Source organism: Anabrus simplex, chromosome 8, assembly GCF_040414725.1.
Source record: "Anabrus simplex isolate iqAnaSimp1 chromosome 8, ASM4041472v1, whole genome shotgun sequence".
Classification (NCBI taxonomy): Eukaryota; Metazoa; Arthropoda; class Insecta; order Orthoptera; family Tettigoniidae; genus Anabrus; species Anabrus simplex.
In genome coordinates this window covers 30,099,063-30,123,660 of record NC_090272.1, presented here as the reverse complement: position 1 = coordinate 30,123,660, position 24,598 = coordinate 30,099,063, and the positions used below count along the sequence as shown (strand labels likewise).

The window sequence follows — 24,598 nt, the reverse complement described above, 5'->3', positions numbered from 1 at the left end:
TCTTGTAAGATTTTCAATCAAGAGAATGTTTATGTTTATATTATTATTATTATGATTATTATTATTATTATTATTATTATTATTATTATTATTATTATTATTATTATTATTATTATTAGCGTACACTTACGCTCCTCGACAACGGATACATGGAAAGAAAAAAATTACGACGCTTTTAGTGTTTGGGTAGAACGCATATATCATTGAGATTATTCAACTCACGATTATGTTTAATGTCTCAATTGACGGATAAAAGGGGAGGCTACCTTATGCAAAAAATAAATAAAAAATAAAAATAATAAATAAATAAATAAATAAATGATGAATGAATAAATAAATAAATAAACAAATAAACAAAGAAATAAGTAAATAAATAAATAAATAAATAAATGAATAAATAAATAAACAAAAACAAATAAATAAATAAATAAATGAATATATAAATAAGTAAACAAACAAATAAATAAATAAATAAATAAATAAATAAATAAATAAATAAATAAATAAATAAATAAATAAATAAATGACAAACCGAAAATCTGAAAGGTAGTTTTCATGAAATAGCGCTTCAAAGTAAGGCAAAATTTGTGCTAAATATGTGACGTCACACGCGTATTCTCTTATAAGATGGCGCTGTGTTGACTCGCGCGCTCATTTCTCATATCACAGTCCCATAGTACACCGAGTTATCACCTACATTCCAGGCGTGCCATGTTCTAGTGAATAAAATGTATTATCCACATATTATTTGTCTTTTATTTCTAATCAGTTAGTCTATAAACCCCTGAGAACCCCTCGGCCGTTACAGTAGTGACATCCTACCGTTGTTTTTTGTTTTTGTTTTTTTTACTGTTCGGCTGCGAAAATATGTAATTCGTCTTTCATTTTAATGAAAGGTAGAAAAGGCAAACGTTTTCTGTCCGGCAGACTTATTTTACCGGACAAGCAACCTGTTTCAAAACCGGACAATTAGCAATCCTATGTTAAAATGATAGAAATTTGCAACAGATCAGTATAAGAAAGTATAAGGACTTCTTCTTCTTCTTCTTTATATGTTTACATCCAGGGTCGGTTTTTCCCTTGGACTCAGCGAGGGATCCCACCTCTACCGCCTCAAAGGCAGTGTCCTGGAGCTTCAGACTCTTGGTCGGGGCATACAACTGGGGAGATGACCAGCACCTCGCCCAGGCGGCCTCACCTGCAATGCTGCACAGGGGCCTTGCGGGGGGATGGGAAGATTTGAAGGGATAGACAAGGAAGAGGGAAGGAAGCGGCCGTGGCCTTAAATTGGGTACCATCCCGGCATTTGCCTGGAAGGTGGTAAACCACGGAAAACCCCTTCCAGGATGGCTGAGGTGGGAATCGAACTCACCTCTACTCAGTTGACCTCCCGAGGCTGAGTGGACCCCGTTTCAGACCTCGTACCGCTTTACAAATTTCGGGGCAGGGTCGGGAATCGAACCCGGGACTCCGGGGGTGGCAGCTGATCACACTAACCACTACACTACGAAGGCGGACCCTTGTAGGACTTGCCGCTCGAAATACCGCCATGTGACAATGTTGAGGGGAGGAATACTGACCCGCGGAACGTTCTAGTTCAAGCAATACTGAACCTTTCTGCTCAGAGTTCTAGGCTGAAATATGATCACATAGCGGGTTTTTTAGGCGGAACGACGATATCTAGTAAGAAAGGGTAACGGATTATACTGTGATTGTCCCTCCACGGCCTGTCTAGGCAGCCCGCTACTCACTCCACGGCGACCTCTAGGAAAGCTACAGTCAACCAGGCGTGTCGTGTCTCGGTTCTACTACACGATAACAACAGACTCCTTGGTAGCGGAGAAACAATGCAGCTTGCTTCATTAAACACGTGTTTATCACGAACAAAACTGAGGCGAGTGAGTAAATCCACCAGCGCTGTTACGTGGCCATCGCAGAAAGTGTCACCGAGACGTGTTTAAATTATTGTTATTATTATTTAAGGAAAGTGCCATAATTTAACTAGTATGCGGCGAGAAGTTGGTGAGAACACGAGTGGTTGAGTTTTCAAAGTAGCCACTGCGATAGGTACAGTGTGAGCCTGATCCCCATTCACCTCTTGAAGGTCCGGCAAGGCGGCTGAGTCCTTGTACTGTCACTACTGTAACATGTGGGGCCAGACTTCCGTGTCTCCTGATCAAATGTCACCTTCTCACTTGTAGAACTTTCGGAGACACGCGAATATGACTGACACTATCGGTTATTTATTCTTGTATTCCCTAGATAGCGGTCTAGACCCGCACTGTGCTGTCATTGGTTCAGAGTTTGTTAGAAATCTTCTGCGGGATAAAACTCCGACATTCTGGAGCCAGTTAACATCTATAGCAATTAAAGAGACATTAAACAAGTTTTGAAAACTACAGAATGTTCCGAGGAAAGGCAAGCTCGTAATGTTGTAAGGAATTCGATTAACAGGGAAGTGACTACCCATTCCATTTACCGTTTAGTAAAGATTATTATAAGCAGCGGATCTGTAAATTATTTAAGAAGCGGAATATATACTTGAAATTTTGAACCATTCTTAAATATGCAGCAGTATCAGGAATTAACACCGTCCGATACTAAGATGGTGGTGGAAATTGTGATCTGAATGGCGCTGGAAAGAAAGAGGTGGGATATACGCTATCAATAAGATGAGCTTCTAAGCGAATTATTTCTACAATTAAATTTATCATGTTGTTGTATTCATTGCTTCCATGCTATTTGAACGCTTTAAAAACGTATTGTAGTCTCCTCGCTGTAATCTACCTTCCTAGAGAACGCACGTTCTCTACTCTATATGCCGTATCTCTGCCTACCTTTATCGCAGCACACATTATATCGTTAATTACAGGCAGAGATAAGAACTTATCCCAAGATACTATAATCGCTGAAGAGTGGTTATCGCTTCCCCCCCGAGCGAAACTGAACACATTCTTGTAGCTCCTAACTAGCCTATGCGTTTTAGACAAAGACTTTTGTCTTTAAATGACCAACACGGTTGCTGTTGAGATAGTAAACCATGTCTGAGCTGGAGATCTACGAAAGTAACAGCTTGTAATGTGAGAATGTTGGTACACGCATTTTCAATTGACAGATAATCTCCGAGACTTATCTGTCAACATTTCACGCCAATGTCCAGGATTTATAGTCACTAATACTTTAGATTTAGAATGCAGTCGCAAGCAGCATCGAGACCGCTCTACAGTTATGTAGGATGAGTTGCATACATTTTAGGGGTTCTGATAGTCCATATCCAGAACTTGTGCTAGTTTCGCATTGTAACCTAGAGATCGCCTCCCTAGTCATGTCAGACATGTACGAAAATGGCACCAGAAGTGTTCGTGCATAAATCTGGGTATAAAAGGGACTCATGAAAACTAAATGTCTGGTTAGAACTGCATAAATATGGTGTAATCGGTCCATATTAACAGGACATTCCTAACTCGAAATGTTGGAAAATTTGCCGTTTCTGAGATAACTCCCGGTTTCATGTTCCGCACTTCACTTCCACAGATGTTACCACATTATTTCTGAACGAGACTTTTCATGGACAGGAAGATGGGGCACTCTCCACATTTAACTCCCGTAGCATTTTAACGGTCCGCCTCTGTGGTGTAGTGGTTAGTGTGATTAGCTGCCAGCCCCGCAGGCCCGGGTTCGATTCCCAGCTCTGCCACGAAATTTGAAAAGTGCTACGAGGGCTGGAACGGGGTCCACTCAGCCTCGGGAGGTCAACTGAGTAGAGGTGGGTTCGATTCCCACCTCAGCCATCCTGGAAGTGGTTTTCCGTGGTTTCCCACTTCCCCTCCAGGCAAATGCCGGGATGGTACCTAACTTAAGGCCACGGCCGCTTCCTTCCCTCTTCCTTGTATATCCCTTCCAGTCTTCCCATCCCCCCACAAGGCCCATGTTCAGCATAGCAGGTGAGACCGCCTGGGCGAGGTATTGATCATCCTCTCCAGTTGTATCCCCTGACCCAGAGTCTGAAGCTCCAGGACACTGCCCTTGAGGCGGTAGAGGTGGGATCCTCGCAGAGTCCGAGGGAAAAACCGACCCTGGAATGTAAACAGATTACGAACGAACGAACGAACGAACGAACGAGCATTTTAACGTAGATTCACATTCCTCGACAATGGGTACATGGAAAGAAAAATTATAAGCCGCGTAGAACATGTATATCACCGATTATGTTTAATGTGCATTACACACAGCGGGTATCTGTACACGCGGTCACCTTTACCCCAAGAATTAACCTGGGACTCATTTTTGGTGAAGGCTGAGTGAACCTCAGGGCCATATTCTTCACGAGAAGTGGACATCGTTTCTAAATTTTTCGACTTTCTGACGGGGAATCGATCCGACGTCTTTCCGGGTGAATCGAGCACGCCTTTTCCGCCACCACTAGGCAGGTGTTTTGCTCGTTTATGCACTTCTTTTGATAAACACACCACACTTCCAACCACCACAGGAACTGCCATATAGGAAGGGCATCTGGCCATAAAAGTAGGCCAGATCACGTGCCGACCCCATGACCAGGAAGAAGATTGTCGGGGTTTCACTGTGCTCTAGTCACAACCTCTCAGGATTGCGGTAGTTCACCCGTAATTCCATATCCAGTTATTGTGAACTAACGAAGTTCAATCCGGAGACGAGCTGTAAGCGGGCGAGGCCGAAGAACCCTACATACCTGGAGATCCGTTCCACGTGACAAGGGTCAGCGAACCCCCGCGTTAACCGCCCCGTGCGGCCTTCGCACTCAGATCGAGAGAAAATGCCCTTCAGTCATATTTCGTGTCCAGTCGTTTACGCTGTGGAAACACCTTGTGCTGTTCCCGACCTCCACTTCGGTATCGGTTACTGCAGTTACTGAACAATGAAACCAATCAAAGTTAAGTGCGAACTTCTAAGTGGTTCACGGTTGGCAGCTCAGCCATTAAACAACCCATAATGAATACTCCCTTTGTCTATATAACTTGACGATATGTTAAATTGCTTCTAGCTGTTGTAATTAAATGTATATCAAGTTATTCACAGGTTTTACATATGTTTGAGGGGGCCCGAAGTTTTATTTTCGCATACATTCGTTGCGACCTTGAGCACGGGTGAGGATTCTCGTCGATCCTGTCAAGGACCTAGCATACCAGTTAGAGGAAATGAAAATGACCGTTCAGTCATTACGCTATCATCCACTGTAATGTGGAACCAACCTGACTTCCATCCTCACCGTCTTTATCTTGTAGAGACACGGGACGAGGCAAAAGTAGAGGTTAATTATTGCCGTGAAAATAAAATGACAGTTTAGTTCTCCGGTACAGATTTGATATTCATTTTGAGAAATCATTTTACAGTTATTATTATTATTGCTTTAAACATCGCCTACTGCAAATGACCTTGAAGGCACGTGGAGCTGCAACGTACGGTTAAAGCGTGTGACCACGACTCAATAACATTCAATTAGCTCGACAGTGGACGAAAAGTTCCAGTACTTTCTTTATTGTGGTGTCGTCTCCTCGCAGGAAATTGCCGACCTTCCTGGAATATTTTATGTTTCCCGCATGCCAGTGGATTTGTGTTGTTGTTGTTGTTGTTCTTGTTGTAGTTGTTGTTCGGGCCATCAGTCCATACACCGGTTTGATACAGCCCTCCTTGCCACCCGATCCTCTGCTAACCTACTTTAATTTGTTTATCAAATTCATGCCTTGGTCTACTCCTACCATTAAGATGTGTCGTAGCATTCTGTCTCTTCCTATGGTCAAATTTCGCCAAATCGTTCACCTCTCACCACTTCGATTCAGCATCTTACGTGAATCGATTTAGCCATTCTTGAACATTCTTCTGTAACACCACATTTCAGTAGATTGCATTCTCTTTCTTTGTCTTCCGTACAATGTCACGCTCTAAAAGAAATTTTTCTAAAACACTTTTCTAATTTTTACATCAACGTTCGAATTGAGCAAATTTATTTCTTAAGAAAGCCGTTCCTTGCTTGTGCTAGTCTGAATTTTATGCCCTCCTCACTTCTGCTATCATTAGCTTTTTACTACCCAACTAAAAATATTCATCTACTTCCTTTACATTTAATTTTCTAATGTAGTTCGTTCGTTCGTAATCTGTTTACCCTCCAGGGTCGGTTTTTCCCTCGGACTCAGCGAGGGATCCCACCTCTACCGCCTCAAGGGCAGTGTCCTGGAGCTTCAGACTCTGGGTCGGGGGATATAACTGGGGAAGATGACCAGTACCTCGCTCAGGCGTCTCACCTGCTATGCTGAACAGGGGCCTTGTGGGGGGGGGGGGGGGGATGGGAAGTTTGGAAGGGATAGACAAGGAAGAGGGAAGGAAGCGGCCGTGGCCTTAACTTAGGTACCCTCCCGGCATTTGCCTGGAGGAGAATTGGGAAACCACGGAAAACCACTTCCAGAATGACTGAGGTGGGAATCGAACGCCCCCTCTACTCAGATGACCTTCCGAAGCTGAGTGGACCCCGTTACAGCCCTCGTACCACTTTTCAAATTTCGTGGCAGAGCCGGGAATCGAACCCGGGCCTCTGGGATGTAGTATGTCCCGCATGATTTTCTTTCGTTTCACTGTCACTCCATTACTTTTGTTTTGGATCGATCTATTTTCATCTTGAACTCCTTTCACCATTCATCACTTTCTCGAGATCTTCTGCAGAATCAGATAAAAGAACAGTATCACCAGCAAAACTCAGAGTTTTAATTTCCTGGTCTTGGATTTTGATTCCTTTTCCAAATTCATCGATTTCATTTACCACCGTTTTCTACATGAATGCATAAATCCATCGGAAACTCCATTCGAATCAATGAGGCAATCGAATAGTGAAAGCTTTCGAAATAATTGAATGAAAAGTGATGTTATTAAGACAGTTAATTCACTCATTCAGTTTCAACATTTGGAGATACATTTGGAAAAAGGCGTAATTCTATTTTGTAGTAAGAGTTCATCCATTTGCTTATTACAATCGATCATCCATCCAACACACTTAAACCGAAAAATGGATTCATGACGCATCGAATATTCTATTCGATACTACTGAATGATATTTGAAACTCATTCGATTATTTATTCGATTATCTAAATAATCGGATGGAGGTTCATCGATTATCCCATCACTACTCTGACTTGAGATTGTGGAAAATAAGACTATTTATAGTGTGCATGTTTCATTCATATACTTGTGCATTTTGAACTCTGTTAGTGTAAATTTAATTGTCTGTATGTCCAACATTTGTCCCGTTTCTCTACAGGGTCCTGTGTGAAGAGAGATGAATCTTCGTCGCGAGTTTTTACGACCGGATGTCCTTCCTGACGCCAGCCTCAACAGAGGAGTTAATGACATGAACTGAGTGACGAGAAAATGAAACCAGGTACCGGCACACAGCCAACTCCTTTCGGATGCCACTAAGGGGTCTGGCCAAGTGTTAACGTCCCCATCCGACGGACGAATCACCACAACAACGGCACATGTTCTCATTCCATATGAACACTGCCGAGAGGTTTCGAACTGAATCTAGGTTTTTGGCACGCAATCTACCCTGCTGGCCAACATTCTGATGCTGATAATTTGTTCGACCAGCGGGGCCCGAACCGGCTACCCACACGGCCACGAGGCGGGCTGGAAATAAAAACTGCCCTTTACAACGAAATAGTAGTAGGTATAATAATTATAGATTCATTGTAAAAAGTGTTCTTTCTTAATCAGTTTATCCTCCAGGGTTGGTTTTTCCTTCGGACTCAGTGAGGGATCCCACCTCTACCGCCCCAAGGGCAGTGTCCTGGAGCGTGATACTTCGTTTCGGGGCGATACAACTGGAGTGGATGACCGCTACCTCGCCCAGGCCTCCTCACCTTCTATGCTTAACAGGGGCATTGTCAGGGGATAGGAAGATTGGAAGGGATAGACAAGGAAGAGGGAAGGAAGCGGCCGTGGCCTTAAGTTAGGTACCATCCCGGCATTTGCCGGGGGAAACCATGGAAAACCACTTCGAGGATGGCTGAGGTGGGAATCGAACCCTCCCTCTACACAGATGGCTTCCCAAGGCTGAGTGGACCTCGTTCCAGCTTTCGTACCACGTTTCGAATTTCGTGACAGCCGGGAATCGATCCCAGGCTTCCGGGCGTGGCAGCTAATCACACTAACCACTACACCACAAAGGCGGAATTGTAAATATTTATGTACTATTAATAAAAGAATAATGTCCAAGCTTGGGGGTAGATAGCTGAGGCGAGTGGAAATTTCTTTAAACAGGACCGAGTAAGGACAGGAAGTAAAATAATATATAACATTTTGTATTTACCTGTTCGACTCGTTGCCTGAATGTTCTGCGTTGTGGTCTTCGGTTCAGAGGACACCGGATTCCATTGACAGCTGAGTCGGAGATTTTAACTGCGTCTCCTTTATTGTTCTAGGCCGTAGACTGGGTGTGTGTATTCGTCCTATTACACATCACACAACAAACCACCACAGAAACGCGCAATAAGAATATTTCCCTCCACATAGGGTTGATGGCAGGAAGGACTTCCGGCCGGAAAACTGGGCCGAATCCATGCAGACAATTGGGAAAAGGCCAAGTAGGAGAAGAAGAAGAAGACCATTTTTCACGAAATTAAAAGAAAAAAGGTTTTATCCTGCAATGAAAGTTCAAAGAAGGGTTGAGAATTTCCTAAAACAACAATAACTACCACCAGCTCGCTTGTCTTTAGAAAACCTGTTCCCATCTGAACTGTTAGTCGTTACAGATCAGGAAGATCTCCGTGAGATAATCAGTCTGGACTATTTCATAACAAAAATGGTTGCAATTTCTCGGTAAACGCTTGAATCAACCGCCAGAATATAATCCACAAGGCAGGAAACACACATCCTGTCAACCCAGAAACCACCTGCTCTTGGTGTCACGAGACCAGAGCATGGCATTGTCCTGTGGGCGTCAGACATGTGGATACTGCGGGATCAGGGCACTTGCCCGCAAAGGGGACCGGAAAAAACGAGTACCATCATCATTTCATAGGAAATTCTTTATGGATTGTGTTTAATTATTGACATAAATATGTTTTATGGCTGGGGGGTCATCTGAATTTTTTTGTAACGTAACGCGAATGACGGAGGTGTAACCATAGCAACCGTGCAGGCTGTGATGTAAGGTATTGTTACCTAGCAACTGTTCAGCCTGTGTCTTATGGCTGCTGGTCATCTGACATTAGCAGCCGTTCATGGATGGCCATGACAGGGAGATATATTTATGATCATTTGATTTTCGCAAAGGGTGCTGATTATTGTTTTAAGAGGAAGTACAACTAGGCAACCATCCTCTATATAATACTAATCAGAGAGAAAATGGAAGGGGTCCGACACTTCGAAAAATGAAGGTATCGGCCAAAGAAAGACAAGGGCCACGAAGGGCGTGAAAATGAAAAACTCCCTAGCCCTCGCAAACCTAATAGCGTCGGGGTCGCAAAAGAACAAGTGTTGACCAAGGGAGGTCGGATAGGATAGATGAAAGTGAGGAGCCTGGCACAAGTAAGTGGAAGAAATGCCAGGACTCAGCTGAGGGCCCCGTGGTCGTCAACCCACGCTCCATAGTTCAGAGCCCCTGGGGCTCCTTTTAGTCGCCCCTTACGACAGGCAGGGGATACCGTGGGTGTTATTCTACCGCCCCCACCCACAGGGGCATCGCAAAGGGAAAAGTCCTTTCTTTTATTTTTCCCACCGGAGGACCCAACAATGACTTTGATACGGGTCTGAGTATTACAATTTATGACTGTTATCACAGTCCAAACTGTTACTACAGGCCTCGTAACTTCTTCTTCTTATTATTAATGCTGATGCTTATTGTTTAAAGGGGCCTAACATCTAGGTCATCGGCCCCTAATGGCGCGAAATGAGACGAAATGGAATGACAAATTAAAAGTCCAAAATCCTCCACCGAACAGAGTTCAAAACATGAGGACGAAGAATGAATGGATGGATAAGAATTTAAAACAATCTGTAGATCCGACACGCAATGTATTACTAACCAACGGACTGCGTCTATAGCATAATACTGAATCGATGATACTTTTGGTGCAAACGGGTCCAAAATCCTAGACTCGCGGTATTCCACACATTATGATACTACTCACAGGTAATGGAATTCGTACATGTAATACAGACCTATAGGGTTTCCCAAATTGTGGCGCCATTTACAGGCAACGCAACCTGTGGTGTTCATCACGTAAGTGTACTAACCACAGAGAATCATACTATCCCTTCGTGTTCCTCATATTGTTGTTGTTTGAGTCATCAGTCCTTAGACTGGTTTGATGCAGCCCTCCATGCCACCCTATCCTGTGCTAACCTTTTCATTTCTACGTAACTATTGCATCCTACATCTGCTCTAATCTGCTTGTCATATTCATATCTTGGTCTACCCCTACCGTTCCTACCCCCTACACTTCCTTCAAAAACCAACTGAACAAGTCCTGGGTGTCTTAAGATGTGTCCTATCATTCTATCTCTTCTTCTCGTCAAATTTAGCCAAATCGATCTCCTCTCACCAATTCGATTCAGTATCTCTTCATTCGTGATTCGATCTATCCATCTCACCTTCAGCATTCTTCTGTAACACCACATTTCAAAAGCTTCTATTCTCTTTCTTTCTGAGCCAGTTATCGTCCATGCTTCACTTCCATACAATGCCACGCTCCACACGAAAGTCTTCAAAAACATCTTTCTAATTCCGATATCAATGTTTGAAGTGAGCAAATTTCTTTTCTTAAGAAAGCTCTTCCTTGCTTGTGCTAGTCTGCATTTTATGTCCTCCTTACTTCTGCCATCGTTAGTTATTTTACTACCCAAGTAACAATATTCATCTACTTCCTTTAAGACTTCATTTCCTAATCTAATATCTCCTGCATCACCTGCCTTCGTTCGACTGCACTCCATTACTTTTGTTTTGGACTTATTTATTTTCATCTTGTACTCCTTACCCAAGACTTCATCCATACCATTCAGCAACTTCTCGAGATCTTCTGCAGTCTCAGATAAAATAACAATATCATCGGCAAATCTCAAGGTTTTGATTTCCTCTCCTTGGACTGTGATTCCCTTTCCAAATTTCTCTTTGATTTCCTTTACTGCCTGTTCTATGTAAACATTGAAAAGGAGAGGGGACAAACTGCAGCCTTGACTCACTCCTTTCTGGATTGCTGCTTCTTTTTCAAAGCCCTCGATTCTTATCACTGCAGACTGATTTTTATACAGATTGTAGATAATTCTTCGTTCTCGGTATCTGATCCCTATCATCTTCAGAATCATAAATAGCTTGGTCCAATCAACATTATCGAATGCCTTTTCTAGATCTACAAATGCCATGTACGTGGGCTTGTCCTTCTTGATTCGATCCTCTAAGATCAGACGTAAAGTCAGGATAGCTTCACGTGTTCCTACATTTCTTCTGAAGCCAAATTGATCTTCTCCCAACTCAGCTTCAACTTGTTTTTCCATTCTTCTGTAAATAATACGTGTTAAAATTTTGCAGGCATGAGATACTAAACTAATGGTGCGGTAGTGTTCACACCTGTCAGCACCGGCTTTCTTGGGAATAGGTATAACAACATTCTGCTGAAAATCGGATGGGACTTCTCCTGTCTCATACATCTTGCACACTAAATGAAATAACCTTGCCATGCTGGTTTCTCCTAAGGCAGTCAGTAATTCAGAGGGAATGTCATCAATTCCAGGTGCCTTGTTCCTATTGAGGTCACTCACAGCTCTGTCAAACTCTGACCTCAAAATTGGGTCTCCCTTTTCATCAGCATCAACAGCCTCTTCATGTTCCAGAACCAAATTATCTACATCTTTACCTTGATACAACTGTTTTTAGGTACTAATCATAGGCAAGCCAGAACCATGGTGTCGCTCATCCCCGGTATCGCTCATATAGTGCTACCAGCCACAGGTACTGTAAAAGCCGGCAATGTACTCTTTTGCTACTAATCTCAAACCTATTTGGTTCCGAACATAGTGGTACTACGCGCAAGTAAAAGCGACCTATGGTGTTCCCCTCCTGGTGGTACTAATCACAAGTAGTTTCATGGTTCTAATACAATCATCCCTTGGTCTCCCCTCTTACGACAGGCGGGGGATACCATGGGTGTATTCTTCGTCTGAGTCCCCCACCCACAGGGCGTTGTGTGTTTGGTCCGCGAGAGGTATTTTATTTCCCTCAAGTCCGCCGGCAAGCCGGTTAGGACTCCCCTTCCGCCACCTGGGACGCGCCACGTATCACCTCTCCTCCTGCTACGCCAGCGTAGTAGGTTCGTGGTATTATTATTATTATTATTATTATTATTATTATTATTATTATTATTATTATTATTATTATTATTATTATTATTATTATTATTATTATTTACAATTTGTTTTACGTCGCACCGACACAGATAGGTCTTATGGCGACAATGCGACAGGAAAGGGCTAGGAATGGGAAGGAAGCGGCCGTGGCCTGAATTAAGGCACAGCTCCAGCATTTGCCTGGCGTGAAAATGGGAAACCACGGAAAACCATCTTCAGGGCTGCCGACATCGAATCTTCGAACCCACTATCTCCCGGATGCAAGCTCACAGCTGCGCGCCGCTAACCGCACGGCCATCTCGTCCTGCAATGTATTATTATTATCATCATCATCATCATCTGTTTACCTTCCAGGTTCGGTTTTTCCCTCGGACTTAGCGAGGGATCCCACCTCTACCGCCTCAAGGGCAGTGTCCTGGAGCTTCAGACTCTTGGTCGAGGGATACAACTGGGGAGTATGACCAGTACCTCGCCCAGGCGGCCTCACCTGCTATGCTGAACAGGGGCCTTGTGGAGGGATGGGAAGATTGGATGGGATAGGCAAGGAAGAGGGAAGGAAGCGGCCGTGGCCTTAAGTTAGGTACCATCCCGGCATTCGCCTGGAGGAGAAGTGGGAAACCACGGAAAACCACTTCCAGGATGGCTGAGGTGGGAATCGAACCCACCTCTACTCATTTGACCTCCCGAGGCTGAGTGGACCTCGTTCCAGCCCTCGTACCACTTTTCAAATTTCGTGGCAGAGCCGGGAATCGAACCCGGACCTCCGGGGGTGGCAGCTAATCACACTAACCACTACACCACAGAGGCGGACATTATTATTATTATTATTATTATTATTATTATTATTATTATTATTATTATTATTTATTTCTTAAACCTCCAGGGTTGGTTCCTCCCTAGGAATCAGCGAGGGATCCCACCTGTACCACCTCAAGACCATTGTCCTATAGCGTGAGGCTTTGGTTCGAGGATACAACTATTGAGGAGGATTAGTATCTCTCGCAGGTGGCCTCACCTGCTAAGATCAACAGATGCCTTGTGAGGGATGGAAAGACTGGAAGGGATAGGTAAGGAAGAGGGAAGGAATCTACCTTGCCCTTGCCCACTTAGAGGATGGCTGAGGTGGGAATCGAACCCACTCTACTCAGTTGACCCTTCCAGTCCTCGTCCCTTTTCAAATCATTTAGACTCGCAGGTCGCCTATAAGGTGTCATCAGGAAATACCTGCACCAAGCCTCTTCGGAGGCCACACGCGAATTATTATTATTATTATTGTCTTCATTTGTAATGAGCCAACTATGAACTAGGAATATTCATGAAATTATTTGCAGCTTCGGTTGTTGAGGCCACATGTGCGTGTACATTACACCGTTCTTCCTTGCCCTTATCGCTTCCATTCTTGAGTCTAGCTTCTTCTGATTCTCTTTCGTCGCAGTAATAATAATAACAATAATAATAAGTCATTATGTTAAAATTGTCTACCCTAATAGGAGCCCAAGTCGTTTACAAACATGGCGCTATTAGAACTTATATAATGAAAGAGTACAGTGACGTCAATAATAACAGCTATTGTATGGTAATTGGTATGGATAATTTATTCTGCCAGACGACTGCGTAGCACGTTACATGCTGACAGCATGATTTTCCCTCCATTCAATCAAGTTCCGTTAAGCTGAGGGCGTCTCCGTATGTCTAATGCGCTCTGTTGTCCATTGTGTGGAACTAAAAGGCACTTATTACCGTGTATGGCATGGCTGTTACCTGTAGCGACACCTGCTAGGCACTCTATGAACGCGTACCTGTCGCGAACAGCGCTCCTAACAGCAACAAGCTGAACCAATGCATCAACTCCAAATATGGCGTCAGATTTGTCTACACTAGCGCCATCAATAAGCAAGTTGGATAACTGCCAGAGGAGCGCAGTACACCTGTTGACACAACGGTAGCGCTAGGAGTAGCGGTAACGAGAACTAACAACAATGCTTCAAATGGTGAAATATTACTAGCGCCATCAACTGGGAACACTGCAGACTCAATGCTGTTTACCGAATATGGAACACCTTTCTACCTGTCAGTAGCGCCACGAGCGGCAGGAGTTATCACTATGAGCAAGTAACTTCATTGCGTTTACAGCGCTCAGTAAACTACAGGTATTCAGAAAAGGCAGCCCAAAGTTGGACTTTCAATATAATGTATACATAACACATATCTCCTAACGACACGTGAAATTTTTTGAGAGAAATATTTATTCAAATAAATCGTCCATTCTCAGACAAAGATGACCGGATTCAGTACAAAAAAAAAAAAAAAAAAAAAAAAACGTTTTCTCAGCCTTCATTAGGTAAAATTTATTCAAACTGAAATTCTTCTTTCTTAATCTGTTTACCCTCCAGGGTTGGTTTTTCCCTTGGACTCAGCGAATGATTTCACCTCCACCGCCTCAAGAGCAGTGTCATGGAGCGTTAGACTTTGGCTCAGGGTATACAACTGCGGAGGAGGACCCGCATCTCACCCAGGCGGTCTCACCAGCTATGCTGAACAGTGTCCAACAGTGCAAAAGAAATAGTACAATCCACAGGATATTTAAATGATCCTTTTGTTGTATTAATCTAAAAATTAATAAAAACAACTTTAGTGATCAACATGTCACTGGCGCGGTGGTCAGCGTCGAGGCTTTCGGTTCAGAGGTTTCTGAGTTCGATTTCCGGCCGGGTTGGAGACTTTAACCCATCTGGTTCATTCTCATGACTCGGCGCTTGGTGTCTTTATTTGTTCGAATACACAATGCGTTTTCTCAGCCTTCATTACGTAAAATTTAAACAAACTGAAATTCTACTTCTTAATCTGTTTACCCTCCAGGGTCGATTTTCCCGTCGGATTCAGCGAGGGATCCCACCTCTACCGCCTCAAGGGCAGTGTTCTGGAGCTTCAGACTTTGGGTCGGGGGATACAACTGGGGAGAATGACCAGTACCTCGCCCAGGCGGCCTCACCTGCTATGCTGAACAGGGGCCTTGTGGAGGGATGGGAAGATTGGATGGAACAGGCAAGGAAGAGGAAAGGAAGCGGCCGTGGCCTTAAGTTAGGTACCATCCCGGCATTTACCTGGAGGAGAAGTGGGAAACCACGGAAAACCACTTCCAGGATGGCTGAGGTGGGAATCGAACCCATCTCTACTCAATTGACTTCCCGAGGCTGAGTGGACCCCGTTCCAGCCCTCGTACCACTTTTCAAATTTCGTGGCAGAGCCGAGAATCGAACTCTGATATCCAGGTGGGTGGGGGGGGGGGGGTGGCAGCTAATCATGCTAACCACTACACAACAGAGGCGGACATTATTATTATTATTATTATTATTATTATTATTATTATTATTATTATTATTATTATTATTATTATTATTATTATTATTATTATTATTATTATTATTATTATTATTATTATTTTCTCCGGAGACTAAATTCCAAAAACCTATGGGGGAACAATCAGGTCTTAAAGGGTTAACAGGACCTCAGACTGAGGATGAGGATTATAACCACTACACTCCTAACAATTCCCAGAAATTGCCCGGAGATCTATAAAAGTCCACTGATCAAAGTGTGATTTTATTTTATAATATAAAACTTTGCATGCGACCTACCGCAGCGTTCTCGGTCTGCAGATGTCTGTTTTCATGCTGTATATAACAAAAACCCGTGTTTTTCCAAGTACACACACGCAGAGACGCACTAATAGGTTTACATTCGTAGAAACCTGGCACAGATCTGGCTGAGTATTCGACTCATGTTTATGGATTAAAAAGATAAAAGAAAGAAGCATGTATTTTCTCCGACAGCCAGTGGTATCGAGTGTTGTGTTATTGCCGCCCGCTGACGTCAAAGCCACCTGAAATAGGTCCACTGTCTACCGCTGTTGACGTCCAACAATTCACTAGAAATGTTTTCAATTCATCAGGGATTTTCTCCTTTTATTGTGTTCAACAGTAAATGTTAAAATAGTTTTCATCGAAACATCATGCGTACAAACACGAATCCATACACACATGTAAATGAAGTTTTTTATTGAATATTTCACTATTCGACTTTACTTTCTCCTTTTTAGATGAACTTTCACTTATCATGCATCTAGGGATTAAGCTCGGATGTTATAATTTTCTTACTCATTTATTAATTAATTCTGAGATGACACAGAATATCTTGCAAGTTGTTTTAAAATAACTGAATTTTAAGTTTCGTTATTATTATCTATTATTCAGGACGTATCACCTTAGGGCGCATTGCCATGAGCAAACTCACAAAAATATAGCGGAGCAGTACAAAGATTAGACTGGTTGATTCTCTTGTGTTCTCTTCTTCTTCTTCTTAAACTGTTTACCCTCCATGGTTCGTTTTTCCCTCGGACTCAGCGAGGGATCCCACCTCTACCGCCTCTAGGGCAGTGCCCTGGAACTTCAGACTCTGGGTCGGAGGATACAACTGGGGAGGATGACCAGTACCTTACCAGGCGGCCTCACCTGCTATGCAAAAAAGGGGCCTTGGCGAGGGATGGGAAGATTGGAAGGGATAGACAAGGAAGAGGGAAGGAAGCGGCCGTGGCCTTAAGTTAGGTACCATCCCGTCATTTGCCTGGAGGAGAAGTGGGAAACTACGGAAAACCACTTCCAGGATGGCTGAGGTGGGAATCGAACGCGGGCCTCCGGGGTTGGCAGCTAATCACACTAACCACTACATCACAGAGGCGGACTTCTTGTGTTCTCTGTTTTCCTTTATGGTTCCGAGTCCTGGACCCTCAAGGCAAGAGATAAGTACCTTATCGACGTCTTTCGGATGTGGTGTTGGAGAAGGATGCTCCATGCTCCTTGGACGGAAAGAAGAACTAATGCATCTATTATTGAAGAACTAAATATCTCCGAACGTCTCTCCTCTCGCATCATAAGGAGAATCGTCCAATTAAGGTAAGACGGGATAGTGAAAATCTGGAGAAGTGTATCATGGAAGGCAGAAGACCACAAGGAAGGACATCGAGCAGGTTCTGACTCTTGAGCAGGCTTTAAGAGGAGATCAACATCGCCAAAGTTGGCCGGTCACGGCGCTCAGCAATGAGTTACACGAATCATGATGATGAAAAGGTCAATGAACTTAAGGATATGAACATCGTTAATTAATTCTTTAAGGTTGTCTAAAGGAAATTAAATATTATGCTCTCTATGCAAATGTTTCCGTATTTTTACCACCGAGAATTCTATAATTGTGGTGTTAATTTTAACTTGCATGTTTCGGTACAAGACTTGCCTTCATTCCACGAAATTACTGGGAATGGTCCCTCTAGCACCCTGACCTTGTAGGCTCTCTCGGACTAGGGTATTGTATGTCCCAACGCTCTTCTTATCCATTATTCTCCCAGCCACATATTGATGTGCAGTCCACCAGAACAATTTTCGTTGTGTTCATTTTCCTATGCCAATGTGTAAAGGAAACTGAACCTTACTGTACCGCACTCTAGGAATGTATGTTTGCATCACGTATTTACGCACTTCTACACTATAATGCATTGACGGTTCATTTTCGTTTACCCTTCAGCATAGGAAAACGAACACAACGAAAATTGTTCTGATGGACTGGATATCCATATGTGGCTAGGAGGCGTGACCGATATTACGAGGTGGAGCGACGATATGTATATATCTATCCTGTTATTCTTTATCTACGGCATTTAGCTTCGAAAGCTTCAAACCTTTTCGAAGGGTCAGCGATTTCTGCATTGGTTTTCCCCCGGTTGATGGCGATTATGTAAATACGATGGTTCCTTCCAACTTTAGCTAAACTAAATATTTACAAAAAGTTTGTAGTTTTGGCGGCCCTCCGGCGTAGGGGTAGCGTGCCTGTTTCTTACCCTAGGCCCCGGGTTCGATTCCCGAATCTCGATATTAAGGCTGGTTCGAGGTCCGCTTAGACTAGGTGGTAAGAACTGAAGAACTACCTAACGGTGAGATAGCGACCCCGGTATAGAAAGCCAAGAATAAAGGCCGAGAGGATTCGTCGTGCTGACCACATCGACACCTCGTAATCTGCAGGCCTTCGGGCTGATGAGTGGTCGTAGGGCAGATCTCTCGAGGCCAATAGCGCCAGGGGATTTATTTATTACTATTTTACTATAATGTCTAATAGCAGACTGGAGCACTGGTGAAAGGAATGTCGAAGCATCAGCTCAGAAAGTGTGTAAATTGCGCTAGTGGTCAACTTGGGGTTTCCTTCAATACTGATATTCCCTCGACCATAAGTGTGTCGAACTACATCCCCACGAAATATATTCAAACATCGAGTTATCGATAGAAGACGTTTCAAAACAATAATGTATTTCCTGCAGAATGAAGTCTCTCAACAACAAAAGTGACATTTGGCAAGAGTATAGAAAATTTGATGTTGATTATGATGATGGTGATGTTATAATGATGATTACTGCTTTAAGGGGCCTGCAAAGGTCGTTGGCTGCACATCATGTAGTACATGATTTAAGTATTTATATAATGAGTATTTAAACTTGGTTTGAGAATTTTTAAATGAACGATGCGCTCACAAGGAACAAGCAGGGTGAAGGCTGCGGTTGAGGGACTGGCTCACTGGGATCTCGTGAGAAAAACGCCAGGTTGAAATCCGACGTAAGGTGAAATGAGAGAAAACCTTGGATAATCAATTCAACGTAATTTTATTTGGGAGTCCCCATTAGCCTGTCTATTTGCGAACAAAGCGAGACCAGGATCGTTTAAAGCGGTCCAGGCGGTCTGATGTGCACCGAGGCGCATAATGGAGCACTCAAAGCACGAGGACGCCGCGGCATCGCGCTAATTTTATTGTTCTAGCTTTTAGCTGAGGCATTTAGTTACCTATCGATATCAGAATATTGAATGTATCGCTTATAGAAACAGCCTGCGATGTTCGTAACGGCAACGTTTCCTGCATGCCGACATGTGGAGTGAGACGTTATCAAGTTAAAAAACTTAAGAAAAACTTCCCACTCGTACATTTTCAGTGCAACAAAAGGGGGAACTGACTCAGGACCTACAAAACTACCACGAGTGAAATAATGAATTCTTTAGAGCATGCTAAGATGAGGTCTTCTAAATGTCTCTCAGCCATGACCACCTATCAGTACTTCACATCACAGCCTGCACGTTGCTAGGTAACATCGCGTCATACATTTTGTATCGCTAATTTCGTAACGCACATTTTCAGACGACCCTCAGACATATTTATATGGCGGTAACCCGAAAATTTGTGTAACGTAACGCGACAAAAATGTGTGACGGAAGTGTAACCATAGCAACCGTGCAGGCTGTGATGTAAGGTATGGATGGATGGCCATGACTCAGAGACATATTTATGATTACTTGATTTTTCAAAGGTAAAAGTGATTTCTTTTATTCTTTTTTTAAATCTACAGCCACCACACACTCGTTATCCTAAGCCACTTAACACTCCCTCCTTTGCGAAAACGTTAAGAAATCGGCGGGTGGTGCTATCTGGTGTTGTTTCCTGTTTTCAGTCGGTCTATGCTTATCGAAAGTCACCACAGCAGCTGACACGAATGTTTCCACACTCTTTGTAGGATACACGATATCTTTCAGTGATTATCTGTCCTTTACGTCGCACCGACACAGATAGGTTTTATGGTGACCATGGGACAGGAAAGGGCAAGGAGTGGGAAGGAAGTGGCCCAACACTTGCCTGATGTGAGAATGGGAAGCCACAGAAACCATCTTCAGGATTGCCAACAGTGGGGTTCGAACCCATTATCTCCCGAATCTACGCTCACAGCTGCCCGCCCCTAACCGAACGTCGGTTTTGGAGAGCAGTATTCATAATTAAGGGACTAGAGGGGCAATAGGTCCGTAACTGAAAGTAGTTAACATTTAAAGACATCAAACAGCCAATCAGGGTAATGTTCTTACCTGTGTCGTTCTGTTTACCAACTCCATCGCTGGTGTCATCACCTTCGCCGGACATAACTGCAACAGACAGAAAAAGTAACCATTCAGTAGAGATCGCCATTGGTTTAGGTATTACACACAATTACAACGACATTTCATTGTACAAATATCGAATAGAAAGGTCAAATATTTCTTTAATACTTTGTTTAAAATTACTTTATGTTGTATAGTGTTTATGGCATTTCTATTAACAAGACTGGCTGGCAAATGTGTGCTCACAATGTGTACCACAACACACAGACCTCGGATTTTTCTGCAGTAATACAGTAAGTTAGAAGGCAAACTAATTTAGTTACTAGGAGGTGTCGATAGACCGCTCTTCCGTTATATAGTGAGGGAAACATACATTTTAGGGGGTTCTGATTGGCCGAAACCCTAGTGTTTATGCAAATCTCGTAGCATAACCGTTGTGCAGATTAATATATGCTTCAGTAAGTTTGCATTCCGTCCTATTACTGCCTATAAACCCGGGTTACATCCATAACACAGTTTCTGTAAGGACACTAAATGACGTTATCCTCTCTCGTAATTCTGGAATATTTGTAGGCGGGTCATCAGTCCTGAAAACTGATTCTTTCAGCATGCCAGGGAGCGGGAAGGGTACGGGAACCAGAGGCGGATCCAGGGAAGGGATAAGGTTTTTTTATCCTTCCCGCTCTAGTTGATTAAGCTTTCAAGACTTTTGTGCTCAGGTGTTTGATCTCGGATCAAATATACTGTACGAGATAAACTTATTTTAAACGAGCAAACTCTGGCGTTTTACACACCGCTTGAGCCATCAAATTAAGTTGTGAATTAAAAAAAAGATGTGATATTACGCGAATTAAGAATATGTTAGGCATTATCTCATTAGCGACAAAATTTTTATCTGCTTCCCGGAAAAAATGTCTGCTCTTAAAAGTGAACCTGATATCATTGAGTCAAAAAAGACCAAGATAAAAGCATTTTTGCGCTAGTCACTGGTAGAAATACATAATAGCTTCATTGCATTTCAGGAACTAATGTTAATGTTGTAAGTCTCCTAGAACAAACAGAAGAAGATCCAGATAGTGAGACGTTAAGTAAAGTCGCGGCTTTGAGAAGAAGTGAATTATCCTTGATTTGGAAACAGCTGTTCACTCTTTGGCCCCACACTGTGAAACTAAACAATATTTACCATCTGCATTGTCTTACATTGTCACCGTAATAAGAAGGTTGAACATAATGGGAAAAATACCGATGAAAAGTGTAAAGGCATTTTTATTGCAGCAGGTGACACGGCTGCATCAATTTATAAAGAATCCGTCTCCCACATATTTGTGGCAGGAAAATTCAAAGAATGGAGTATCAACTAAGGATCCTGAGGAATACTTTAGGAAGATTGTAGGCTATTCCTTGCCTTTTGTCGACCCCATGATGAGCCTTTGTGATAATGTTAATAAACTGATCCCGTTAGAAGGGGAGTTTTCAGTACACGAAATAATTAAAGCAGCAGACTGCAGAGCAACAAGTGCTGAATTAAGAGCAGAAATATCACTATGGAGAGATTATTGGACAACGTGTCATCCAGGAGAAAGAAGAAGGCCAAAAAGTACATATATTTGTTCTATGTAATGAAGATATCTACAGATATTTGTCACCTTGCCAGTCATGACAGCTTCTAGAGAGAGAAGTTTCTCGGCCCTACGTGAGATAAGTACTTACAAGTACAATGGGAGAGAACCGGCTTAATGGCCTTCCATTAGCAAACATTCATAAGGAAAGGGCAATAAAAGTTGAAGATCTCTTAAGTTCAAACCACGAAGACTTGATATTTCTAAGTGCTCAAATGTTGATTGATGTGAAATGGCAATACGTAACAGTAAGTTGATATAGTACTTTAAACATTATTTAATGGAATTTAGTGATGAAATAACTGTCAATAAATTACCTTAACTAGCGTTTACTATACCAAACTAGGGAAATTTTATTACTACAGAAGTAAAATATCCTAGTTACTCATTTTTGATTTGTAGTATGATATTTTTAAAAATTTAGCCCCTCTCTTTAGGGAATCCTGGATCCGCCTCTGACGAGAATGAAGTTCCACGAGAAGTCAGGCGATCTGCAAAGTGCCGTTGCTAAGTGACACCCCTCACGGTGCAGGTCATAACGTTACGCCAATGTGTACAGGGTGTATGACAATTAATAGCGCACACTGAAACATCTGTAAGTACACGATACTAGGAGCAAGAAGTCCTAGTAAATATAGGTCCGCAAACGAGCCGTTTGCGAGATAACTTAGAATGTGTGGTCACCACTGACTTGAGTGTGTGTAAACGTCATTCCAGTTGGGAAAATGTGCCAATATAACTTTAAGAAAATATACTTTGGTAGAAGTACAGTTGTTTTTATTGAACAACCCACATGCTGCGCATGATTCACCATATGAGCGACGTTTCTCTGGGGTAGTCAGTGATCACTTCACTGGGCTGTACACTTTGTCAAAAAACCCCAATCGACGGAATTACCTTCGATTTCTGTGGCACCAGCTTCCAGGATTGCCTGGATGACACTTTGCGGAGAAAACATTACATTTTTATTCCATTTTACCCGGCTGAAACTACGAATTATAGGAATAATTAAAAAAAAGCCATTTGTACAAGACCTGTTTTCTTATCAGCTAATTCTTTCCTATATTTTATTTAATTATTAACAAAATTATTAGCTAAAATAAGCACAATTTGTCGTTCGTCGCGATTTGCATTGCGCCACATCAAGTAGTGGAGACTTTGCATGAGAGGAAGGGTACCAGAGTTATACTTATTTTGCCAAGGCCATGGACACTGAGGTATGATTCACCCGCTTGCCGCGCGCATTCATCAGTCTGGGAGTGTCTTTAGTGTCTGTTTGTTTCTTAGTGTATAGTCAATAATACTAAATGATTCTTAATTGTATAATCACGCCATACTTCTATTTAATTGTAATACATGTGTAATATTGTTCCTTTGGCGAAAGTTTTATTGCGTAGAACTGAATCAGTATGTCAAAAAAAATTATTACCGTACTTAAGTTAGTAAACTGTCGCCGGCCGAGTGGCTCAGACGGTTAAGGCGCTGGCCTTCTAACCCCTACATGGCAGGTTCGATGCTGGCTCAGTCCGGTGGTATTTGAAGGTGCTCAAATACGACAGCCTCGTGTCGGTAGATTTACTGGCACGTAAAAAGAACTCCTGCGGGACTAAATTCCGGCACCTCGGCGTCTCCGAAGACCGTAAAAGCAGTTAGTGGGACGTGAAACAAATAAAATTATTATTATTATTATTATTATTACTAAACTGTCAACCTTTACCTCTCTGTCGAAATTCTCTGAGGGTATCAAAATACTTAACATTTTGTAGCTTTTATGTTTTGTTTTGATGCATATACCTCCTGCCCGCTACATCCTGCAAACCCGGGTAATTTTGATGTACTGTATGTACATGTGCAAGCTGAAACTGAGTTGGGAGACCAATTTGGCTTCATAAGAAATGTGGGAACACGTGAAGCAATCCTGACTGTACGTCTGATCCTAGAGGACCGAATCAAGAAAGACAAGCCCACGTACATGGCGTTCGTAGATCTAGAAGAGGCATTTGATAATGTTGACTGGACCAAGCTATTTGAGATTCTGAAAGTGATCGGGATGAAATACAGAGAAAGGAGAATTATCTACAATCTGTATAAAAATCAGTCTGTAGTGATAAGAATCGAGGGCCTTGAAGAAGAGGCACAATCCAGAAAGGAGTGAAGCAAGGCAATAAAGGAAATCAAAGAGGAATTTGGAAAGGAGAGGAATTCAAAACCCTGAGATTTGTCGATGATATTGTTATTTTATCTGAATTTGCAAAAGATCTCGAGAAGCTGCTGAATGATAAGGGCACACTCTTGAGGAAGTAGTGCAAGATGAAAATAAATAAGTACAAAACAAACCTGACAAACTCAGGTGATGCAAGAAATATTTGATTAGGAAATGAAGTCTTAAGGAAGTAGATGACTATTGTTAGTTGGGTAGCAAAATAACTAATGGTGGCAGAAGTAAGGAGGACATAAAATGCAGACTAGCACAAGCAAGGAAGGTCTTTCTTAATAAAAGACATTTGTTCACTTCAAACATTGATATCGGAATTAGAAAGATGTTTTTGAAGACTTTCGTCTGAAGCGTGGCATTGTATGGAAGTGAAAATGGACGATAACTAGCTCAGAAAGAGAATAGAAGCTTTTGAAATGTGGTGTTACAGAAAAAT

General features: G+C 42.6%; 1 protein-coding gene across 3 annotated transcripts in view; it reads right to left on the bottom strand.

Moving 5' to 3' along the window:
- The window catches only part of LOC136879258 (uncharacterized), a 673,981-nt gene that overhangs the window by 365,742 nt on the left and 283,641 nt on the right, over positions 1-24,598 (bottom strand). For all 3 annotated transcript variants that reach the window (XM_067153070.2, XM_067153071.2, XM_067153073.2), the window contains one exon: positions 20,317-20,373. In XM_067153070.2, coding sequence (XP_067009171.1) covers positions 20,317-20,373 — 57 coding nt within the window. The remainder of the gene's footprint in view (positions 1-20,316; positions 20,374-24,598) is intronic.